The following is a 10226-nucleotide window of genomic DNA, read 5'->3' as shown; positions in this document are numbered from 1 at the left end:
TCATTATTTTACACGCAGCGCCATGTATTTTGATAAACATTTTGGCAAATTCTTTCTTATTTAATTAGAGTGGATTTGTTTACACGTCTTTTAAATCCTGTGAATACTTTTCTGAACATATGATTGTTGGCTATACACCTAAATCATACAATTTGGAATATCACGTCAGGCACAATCCAGCTACTAGCTCACTGACGGATGGCTTGGTATACTATAAACAGACGATTGAATTAGCAAAATGTGTTTATATACCACGTAGTCTACTTTTCGTAAAGGATGATAGCCACTCTAGTATATTGTAATAATATAACAAAATAAAATAAAATAAAAAGGCTCAACTAAACTAATTCGCCAAAGTTAGCTGATGCGAATATTAGGCGGTCACTAAACCGAATCGGCGCTGTGGTTTCCGGTGGCACGAATTGGGTGAATGCCAATTTTCTTCTATCATTTTCCTTCCTTTTTTGGATTTATTGAAGCATGAGTTATATCTTAATATTACTCAGGAACTATAATACAACATTTTATACAGAAGTTGCTTTTTATGTAATAATAGCGTTACGTAATAATATTATATCAAAATACTATTTTTTTTTGTTGATACATCTGTATGAAACTTGTAGATTTCTTTTATATATTTATTAAAAATAAACATACTTTCATGGGTTTCTCTTATACAATTCTTAATTCAATCTTAACGATTCTTGATTCTATCGTCTATCCGTCTATACTAACCTATTTGAGTTGAGTAAAGAAAACTCCAAAATGTTATTTAATATTTGATTAACGCATTTTAAAAGGTTATTTGTACATGTCAAAGGGGTAATGAAATATGGAAATTGTTAGGTGACTGTTCAAAATTCTCAAATATCACGGAGTGTAATAATTGGACGTCAAAAGCCTTTAGGGCTGTAAATTCTTTCTTGGTTGAGGTAATTTGGGACGAATTATTTTCGTTTCGAACGCGCTGAATGACAGCTTTAACTATGATGTATAATAATAAAATAAAGCTATAGTAAATTTTAGCAGCATAATATATAAAATATATTGTAGTACGTAGTGACGTAGTTAAAATATTGTAAGAATAAAAACGTGTTTAATTTATATTATCATTAATAATGATATATATAATGTATATTTATTTTCTATCTGAGAAACGTTTTGATTTACGCAACTACTTCGCTATTATATTTATAGTTCTTTGAAACTTAGAATGAAATTTATATTGCAATGCATTTCTCCGATAACGGGTTTGTGGTTGTTTGTCTAATAATAGGATTTTTTGTGGTGTATAGTAAAAATGAAAAAGGTAGAGGTGCATTTTACTTTATCTACATTATTTTTGAAAAAAATTCTAGTGTTATTATAATTGAGGCTTCATTAAACTACCTTTCCGTTTTATTCCCAATCTGTCGTAATCGCTTTGCCCTTCCTTATCTTTCGTTAATCTCGTTAATCGCCATGGATTTTTAGGAAAGAACACAAAGGGCAGAAAAACAATAAATTTAGATGACTTTTGACATCAGTTATATTTACAAAACTTCTGCATGTTTGGCTTTCTGTTCTGTTCTAAAAAAAATTTCAAGTTTTACCCCTCAAAATGTACTCCGAGTAATATATCTAAACAATAGTCATATGTATTTTTATTCGTGTATATTAGATATTCGTCAATAAGATTATGTCATTGGTACGAAATCAAAACAAATTGTTGCAGAGGAGGAGATTGACAAATACGACGATTTTTCAGAGGACATATATTCATTTGTGGTTCTAATTGAGTAAGTTCTATTATAATTCAAAGGTATACCGTTCAATTGCATGAAAAGATCAGAATAATGAGTGTATGCATACGATACTTAAGCAATATTTTGAAGGTGCAATTAAAATTTAAAGATTTATATGAGTTTGTTTTGGCCGTACAATGTATTGCAAGTCCATATTAATAAATATCCGTTTAGTATTGTGTTCACAGATTCCTCGAAAAAAACATGCACTGGAACTATTATTCACGATAATGTTGTGATAACAGCAGCGCATTGCCTGTTAGTACACTTCGTATCTTCTATCGCTTCTGATTCGTTGCTTAGTTATCTTTATTGTGTAAGGTTCTCCGTAGCGTCTGTAATAATTATATATACTAAAATAAGGAAACTCTGTATGAATTATCTCGCCTTATGTGGTCTTTTTACAAATTTAGTAAATAAGAAACAAAACCTTTTCTATAAATTTTCACCAAAAGTATGTTCTTACTTTAAGCATTAGAAGATGAAATAGGAATCATACTCTGATACATATATATCACTAATATAAATATAATATGCTTTTCTTATTCTATTAAAGGTATTAAAATACTTTTGCCTAAACGTGTATATTATGTATCATAATATTATAATTGACAGCAAAATACTGGATGAAATTCATGTACAAGCTGAGCTTACTGCATCGTTTGTCGTCCTAGGGACCAAAAAAATGTTCGAAGCGGGATACGAACAATACCTGCCCATTGAAAGAGTTATAATCCATCCAAACTATAGCGTTTGGACCGCTGACTTGGCTCTTATACATACCTTCGCAGGAATGATGTCCGATAAACCCGGACGTATTGTCCCATTGGCGAATGAAAAGACAAATACACCAGTTCTATCGGATGTAATAGTTTTTAGCTGGAATCCTTACAAGTTGAATGATGTAAGATAATTACAATGAACTTATTCTATAGATATTTTTATACTTAAATATTTTGTTTATGATCAAAATTATACCGCAATATATATTCAATATTTTTGGTTAATTGCATTTATATTACAAACCAAAATGATACTTCTATGTGGTAGATGGGACATTTCCTCATTTAAGAACTTTAATTGCCATACAAGTATTCTTTTTCTTTCAAATAAGGCGACATCTTCCTTAACGGAGAAAAAGGAAAATATATGGGATAAAAAAAAGACTGATCATTTGGTAAGTACTGACATAAAAATTGTGTTTGCATAATTTTTTTTCTTACGTATTTGTATATATATACCATCAATATTCTCACAACGAAGAAACACATTTTTATCGTACGTAAAATTTATTACTATTACAGTATGTTAATTTATTATAACAATATTAACATTTCAAAATATATTAAGCTTATTCAACTTGTTCTCCATTGGCAGCAATACAGTTTTTAAGCCGGCTCTGCATGCGCACGTAATTTTGTGCCGTTATTTTCGGCCGTGAATGTATGCCGCGATCCACGTGTAAACTGTTTCCCTCCAAACTCGCAAATCTTCACAGTCTTGTCTGGCATACACTTTATCTCGTCTCAAAAAACCAACAATGATAGGGGAAAATTGGAAAGCGAGAATGCGAAGACGTCAACAACATCTACACTAGTGATTCGCAATTGTAGCGGGCTAAGAGCTGACTTTAAAAGCTGAAGCCAGTCGCCACTAGCACGCACTATTGTTATTAGAAACTTCTTCATTACCAATCAAAAGCACTGTTTTAGGGGCTCGGAATTATCATTGCGCTTAGAACAAGCCTTACTCCCTGAAATTAGCCATCAATTATAAACCAGTTGATTAGGATCATAAAACGATAACGGCCAATCTTGGTTTTTAATCAAGATTGGGTGGATGGAGCCTTGTGATAAGGCGCTAAGTTTTCGTATGAAGATCATTTTTGGTTATTTCAATTTGGTATTGTTAAGAGTCTTAACGATCTTGCTAAGAATGAAATCTTAACCAACTTGTTGCGATAGTTTGAGACCTTTCACAGAAAAATATGGCTCATTTACTCCTTAATAACTAACACGACCACTGAAGTCGAAAAATGTCGGTTTTGAGTACAGTAGTTGAATTTTTTTTAAGTTTCTTCAATACGGACAGCATAATGCAGAATATTACGTATCATTCAGCATAATATAGCATAACTTTTTAAGAAATGGTTCATTTGTAATTTTTCTATCTATAAATAAATTTTATTCTGTCACCTCCCTTTCTGTTCTGTTTGAGAAGTTGTTTTCATTTTAAAATCTTTTTTTTTAATCACTAATTTAGAAATTACTAGGTATTTCTTGAGATGAAATCTTTTGCTTTCGGATAGGATTCTCTTACCTCTTTTATTGTAGTTTTTTGTATGAACACTAAGTGGACAACCAAATATTTTTCTGTTCCAAACAGAAGTGGCTTTATTGTACCTTCTTATTTAAACCCCGATAGAAAGACATTTAATTGGTACAAATCGTGTGCATAATGTTAAAAATTCTTGTCGGCTGTATACTCCGTTTTAATATAAGTCGTGAAAAAATAACGAAGTAAAAATTTTAAAGGAATATTTTGTTTATTTTTAATTGTAACTGTGTTTTTGGTCAGCTTAAGTATAAAGCTTTATTATTCAATCAAAATATAAAATACATTTTACATCAAAAACTTATATTCAATTTTTTTTTCATTTTTGGAACTAGGATAGTAATAGTACTAATTTGAAGCTTTTAGAACTAAAGTATTGATGAAAACTCTAAAATAAAAAAAAATACTACGTATCTTTTGACGTTTCAGGAAAACAATACGGATTATGATGACATATCTAAAGTTACCTCTCTACTGACGTTTGATTCTTCAAACGAAGCAGAAGAAGTGAGTTTTTTACATTAAAAAGCAACAACTATTTTTCTTTTTGCGATTTTACTTAAAGGAAATATTGTATTTACCCTACGTATGTATGTACTACACATGTACTTACATATGTAGTCTATCAATACATACGTAGGGTACGCTCACTTGAACGGGTTAACCTATTTTAACAAATTATAAATCTTATAACAAGAATGAAATTGGACAGATATTGAGAGAAAAAGTACAAAAATACACAGATTTACTACATAAAAATGTAAAGGTCATAATAAGAAAATATTTTTTTGATTATTCAATATAAGAAATTTTCCAGTAAGTATTCTGTAGTATTAACTAAGATTTAATTTTAAGGTAACAGGAAACTATCACATGGATAATATGACTGTCCAATATATATTAACTTTCTAAACAACCTAGTACTGCTTATATAATTTTAAGTTAATACGTAGACAATTCAAATAGAAGAAAATTCATTTTTTTCATATCGTATTGGAACAATCCAGACTACTCGATTGCGAACAGTTTCAACTGCAAACACATTATTTGATAACAAAAAAAGATTGAAACAGCGTCGAAAAAGAATTAAAATGAAATTAAAACAAAACACAATGGATGATGAAGAGCAAATCACGTATAATCCTAAGGAGTCGTCGTTGGAAGCACGTTCTGTAAAAATATATATAATCAATTACAACTAATTTTCTTTTAATTGTACAGTTAAGTCAGTTATGTCTTTTGAACAGAGATATCGTCACGAAAATATAAGGTACAGTCACAGTAACATAAAACACTTTAACAGTAAGACTGAACAATTAAGTTGGGAAAAGCAGAAGGTAAGTGACTCCATATTTTCAAGTAAGAATGACATTTTTTGTAATATTTTTTATGTTATCCATATTTTACGTGAGTACAGTCGAAAAATAATGTTGTATTTTTAGGATAATTTTGAAAGAGTCTCCATAAAAGAGCGTATAACTCAAAGGAACAGATATACAAAGAAACCTTTTGGTGTTATGCCGTACCATAAAAATGATTGGAGAAGGAAAATAGGGGATCAAGTAAAGGGTTTTTCATTGTTTTTCTGTATAAACTAACTAAGTTAGCAATTTATAATTGGCATCTTTTGGGGATCTTAAAAACCCTACGATAAAACTCTCTTAATGCCATGAATAAAAAGGTCGAATAAGTGGGACCAACTAAGTGTGTTAAAAGTATAGGACATGAATATTGATGAATGGAGGGTAAAGGATGGCTAAAAACAAATGGATACACGATGTGTCGAAGGATAAGCGTGAAGAAAGGATGATCGGTAGAAATAAATTCCCAGGATGAATTAACTATTGCAATGGATTGTAAGTTCTTGTTTTATTCATATACCAATATTAACTACAATTATTTATTTTAGCAAAACAAACTTACTGCTGAAGTCTTTGGATTTGTCAACACACAAACTTGTAAAAAAATAATAGAAAAGGCCATTCCTTCTTCCAATGAAATAAGTAAGTTCTTTTTGTTGTTAATGTGCTATTATAGATGTAACTTGTATAAGAAATTTAAATATTTTATGGGTTTTTAACAAGGAATACAAAATTGAAGTAGTGTTATTGCTCTTGTCATTGCCAATTTTATGACAATTTCAATTCTCGGTCAGTAAGCATGCTAAATGACCTCACAATATATTGCAGTTTTTGAAACAAAAAATATATATACTTTTACTTTTAAACAAAATTTGCAAGATTTTCTTGTTTGCAATGGCAAGTAAATTATAAAACTTTATGTGATTGATTAAAGCTCAAAATGTTTAGAAACTAAGTAATTATGAGTACTTAAATTTAAGTTAGTTAAGACTTTTAAGTTATTGTTGGACATGTTTTTCGTGTCACACCTAGCAAACGCACTTTAGACGTGTAATAAAAATAACTACATTGCAATTTCGATATGTTGCATTTAAAACCTTATTAATTACGACCTCATTAATGTCCTCCAAATCAAATTTGTATACAAAATTTCAGTTCAATGGGTTGAAGCTTATAAAAAATCATAACAAGTCGTGGTGGCCTGGAGGTTAAAGGACCGCCTCTCATGCGTGAGGGCGCGGGTTCGAAACCTGGCAAGTACCAATGTGATTTTTCATACTCATATGTACTTTCTAACAGTATTTAGACGCCACTGACGGACGGTGAAGGAAAACATCGTGAGGAAACCTGGACTTATAATTTCAAATTATAAGTTTGAAATCGCCAACCCGTCTTGATCAAGCGTGGCGATTAATGCTCAAACCTTCTCATTGCGAGAAGAGGCTTATGCTATGCTCAGCAGTGGGCTTCCGAGGCTGATGATGATGATTATAAAAAATAATAGACAATATCAAAGTCATACGGCATCTATCGTTTCAGAAAATTTCAATGAAGTCCTGTGCTACTCTAGTGAGGATCACTTTATTACTGAGGTCAGTAAGTTATTTTGTATATTATTTTAATTTAATATTAACAATATGACTAAAGATAAAAGTTAGTTGAGTTGACGAGAAGAATATTATTGTTATTTTAATCATTGCTGTATTTAAAGAATTGAATTTCGGATGAGGTGATTTTTATCATTAAATGTTTTAGTTAGGCTTAAAGAATAGAAGTATATTAGAAAAGGCAAAACCAACATATTTTGGTAAAGTATGCCTCTTATACCTTTTCTAACCTAATTTTCTCAGGCTACAAGAGTACCTATTTCGGCTAACTGTAGCTAAAAATTTTAATTACTTTGGGACATTCGAAGGTGATGTTATGTTGTTGAACTCAAAATTTTATCTAAGTCATCAAACTGTCAGCTTTTAGGACTTGAAATAATTAAAAGGTTAAAATTATTTAAATAACATTTAAAAGTTTTATTTTTATTTAAATAAATTAATATTTAATACGATAATTTTACTTTTCAATCACTTAATTCGAAATTATCCTAGGCTTTGGAGATATTTTATAAGTTATCTTTAATGAAATTTGCTTTTAAAAGGCGAACTCTGGAGCACCAGCTATGCGTCGCGGTTATTTGGTTGCTGTGACAATTGCCGGAGTTGATTTTGAAGGAGAGAGGGTCGCTATTGGAATAAAAATTTCTTGTTTCTGTTCTTGGATATCAGAAAATATTCCGTAAATATTTGAAATGAAGACATTGTATTAAATATTAGATTTGATTTCAGTATACTTTTAGTTATTATAACATTCCAGAGACTATGATTATTATATTGCTGCAATCTTTCTTTCAGTAAAAGTGGCACCAGTTTGGTATGCTGTAAGAACTGTTGCGAAAAAAAAGAAGACATTGATTACAACAGCCAATATATTAAACGAAAAGCAAGCAACTGATGTTAAAATTTCTAAAGCTCGAATATTTTATTGTATAAAACTTTTGTTCATAAATAATAAGTTTGTTTATTTTTTAATTAAAATATGAGCCAATAACTTGTCTATTATTCTTGCAAATAATGATCACCAGGTTGCATAATCATTTGTTACGTAATACGCACGCTAATAAGCAATTACCATTCGGACAGTTATTTATTACCTAGCTGCAGTCTTTATGTAATTTACATCAATAATAGATGAACATCACAAATTAAAGGAAACTGTGTGTTATGACTCCCACATGGTCAGAACACATGTATCTTATTATTATAGTACCTTTGCCACAACCTCTGTTAGTTAGACTTTCTCATTCACTTTTACTGATTTATCTCGAAAACTATGTGAATTATTATAAATTTAGTAAGGGTATCATTTTGTGCTCACATAAATACAAAATAAAATAGTATCCAAACAGTAATACAAAATAAAAATAATGCGTACATGTAATGTCTGTTAAACACTTATTTTAATCGCTCTACTTACTACTATTTCCAATTCTCATTGGCACAAATCTGGTAAAATTTCGTGTTGACTTCTCTATGTTTAGTACTTAACATATTCGACTACAAAAATAGATCTCCAATGAAATGCTACATAATTTATCGGTTTTAGACAATTAAATTAATTTTAATCCAAAAATCAGCATGCCTCGTTTACCAACTGAACGATACGGTAATATAACTTAAAATGCACGCAGTGTATATTCCGATTTATAGGGAGTTAAAGGCCACAATCCGACTAGGCATAGAAATCAATATCTTTTGTCATTACTAAATTCATATGGAAATTTTTTGTTAAGTAAAGTAGCTTTAAAATATAAAATAAAAAGGTGAAACTGCGACGCCGGTATGTAGAAAATTACACACATTTAATTTTGAATGAATCAAATCATAGGTTTTCGGTCAGACGAAAAATATGGAAGCCAATTTACTAAAATTTTTATTATAAGCCATTTACTTACGTTGGACCTATTGAATGAACCGTGAAGATGATATTACGTCTATGTGGATAAGTTCTTCTTACGCCAATTCTTCTATGTTTTTTGTTAATTTATTTCTTGTTTTCACTATATTATATTAATAAATAGAGAGATTATGATTAAAACGAAATCAAAGTATGTTTTTTTTTTCAATAATAATCTCGATAACAAAATTATATGTTAACAAGTTTATCGGTTGTATTAGATATTCATTTTTATATTTAAAATACATAAATATGTACGTTGTTAACGTATTCTCGATTTTTTATATAAGTAACAAACATTCCTTTGTACTAAATATATATTTTTAATAAGAACTACAAGTTAAGTAGACGCCTCATTTCAAATATTCTGTCTTACATCTCTTATAAACCTTTTATTTTTTATTATTTAGATCGAGCTCAAGCGCTCCAATGGAGGATGAGATAAGTTCGCTTCTTTCTAATTTTCTTTCAGTAAATTACTCGAATCCTGCCTTGAATAATTGAGAAGTTTTTTGTAGCAATTTTCAGTATATTAATTTCTTTTACTGTGAGATAAAAGAACTTGGAAAGCAAGTGTTATTTGAACATTTGTGCCTAGTATACATGTAATCACTACGCATCACTTGACTATATTTATTTTTCTAATTTAACTGCAGAATTTCAGTCAATATTATTACTTTGTAATATAGTATTATAAGTTATTTATCATTATAATTTCTTTTAAATACTTTTTAATACAAATTGACATGAGTATTGTAAGAAACGAATTAAATTAATCAAAATAAAAACAATCAAATTTGCATTTATGAAAACATAACATTCAATATTTTGCCAATAAGAATAAAAACGAAATTAAAACTAAAAATTTTTATTTATCATCATAAAAACATTTTAAACCGTGCTCGGAGAAGAATTTGAATAAATTTATAACAAAGTACATATTTTACTATAATTGGAACTTTTATCCTCAAATAAATATTAATCCGATGGCACGTATTTCATACGTCGCGTAATTAACACATCAATAAATTATTTAAAACACAGAAACAGATTTTTAATAAGCTTTATGTACTCATCTGTTAACTAAATGGCTAATTAAATATGTATATACATTTGTAATTATGTACATCCCTGAAAATTTTCAGCTTATTTGTTCATATAATATTGAAAACTCCTTTCATGATTAAACATTGTATTATTAATGAATCTTTTGCATAAAAGAGTATTGCAAAGACAATATGAC

The 10226-nt window shown here is 29.5% G+C and overlaps 1 protein-coding gene across 2 annotated transcripts; it reads left to right on the top strand.

Annotated features, from left to right (window-relative positions):
- The first annotated feature begins 1197 nt into the window (after positions 1 to 1197).
- LOC116769341 (uncharacterized) lies at positions 1198 to 8077 on the top strand. 2 transcript variants are annotated; one of them, XM_032660413.2, is made up of 13 exons: positions 1198 to 1309; positions 1715 to 1778; positions 1959 to 2042; positions 2400 to 2688; positions 2899 to 2961; positions 4548 to 4625; positions 5126 to 5290; positions 5366 to 5455; positions 5561 to 5680; positions 6028 to 6121; positions 7019 to 7071; positions 7629 to 7765; positions 7882 to 8077. In XM_032660413.2, exons 1-13 carry the CDS (start codon positions 1231 to 1233, stop codon positions 7979 to 7981), a joined length of 1416 nt encoding a protein of 471 aa, XP_032516304.2. In that variant the 5' UTR covers positions 1198 to 1230; the 3' UTR covers positions 7982 to 8077. The 2 variants fall into 2 exon arrangements, with proteins under 2 accessions (XP_032516304.2, XP_032516303.2); XM_032660412.2 differs by having other exon boundaries at positions 1208 to 1315.
- Positions 8078 to 10226: the final 2149 nt, after the last annotated feature.

The sequence above is a fragment of the Danaus plexippus genome, chromosome 5 (genome assembly GCF_018135715.1).
Source record: "Danaus plexippus chromosome 5, MEX_DaPlex, whole genome shotgun sequence".
Taxonomy (NCBI): domain Eukaryota; kingdom Metazoa; phylum Arthropoda; class Insecta; order Lepidoptera; family Nymphalidae; genus Danaus; species Danaus plexippus.
The sequence above is the reverse complement of the archived record's forward strand: the minus strand, read 5'-3'. Positions and strand labels throughout refer to the sequence as shown.

Excerpts from the sequence above, each read along its gene's own strand:
- LOC116769341 (XM_032660412.2), top strand. The coding sequence starts at position 1,231 with ATGCATTTCTCCGATAACGGGTTTGTGGTTGTTTGTCTAATAATAGGA. Across the intron at positions 5,291-5,365 it reads CGTCGTTGGAAGCACGTTCT|AGATATCGTCACGAAAATAT; the intron begins GTAAAAATATAT and ends TCTTTTGAACAG. Across the intron at positions 6,122-7,018 it reads TCCTTCTTCCAATGAAATAA|AAAATTTCAATGAAGTCCTG; the intron begins GTAAGTTCTTTT and ends CTATCGTTTCAG.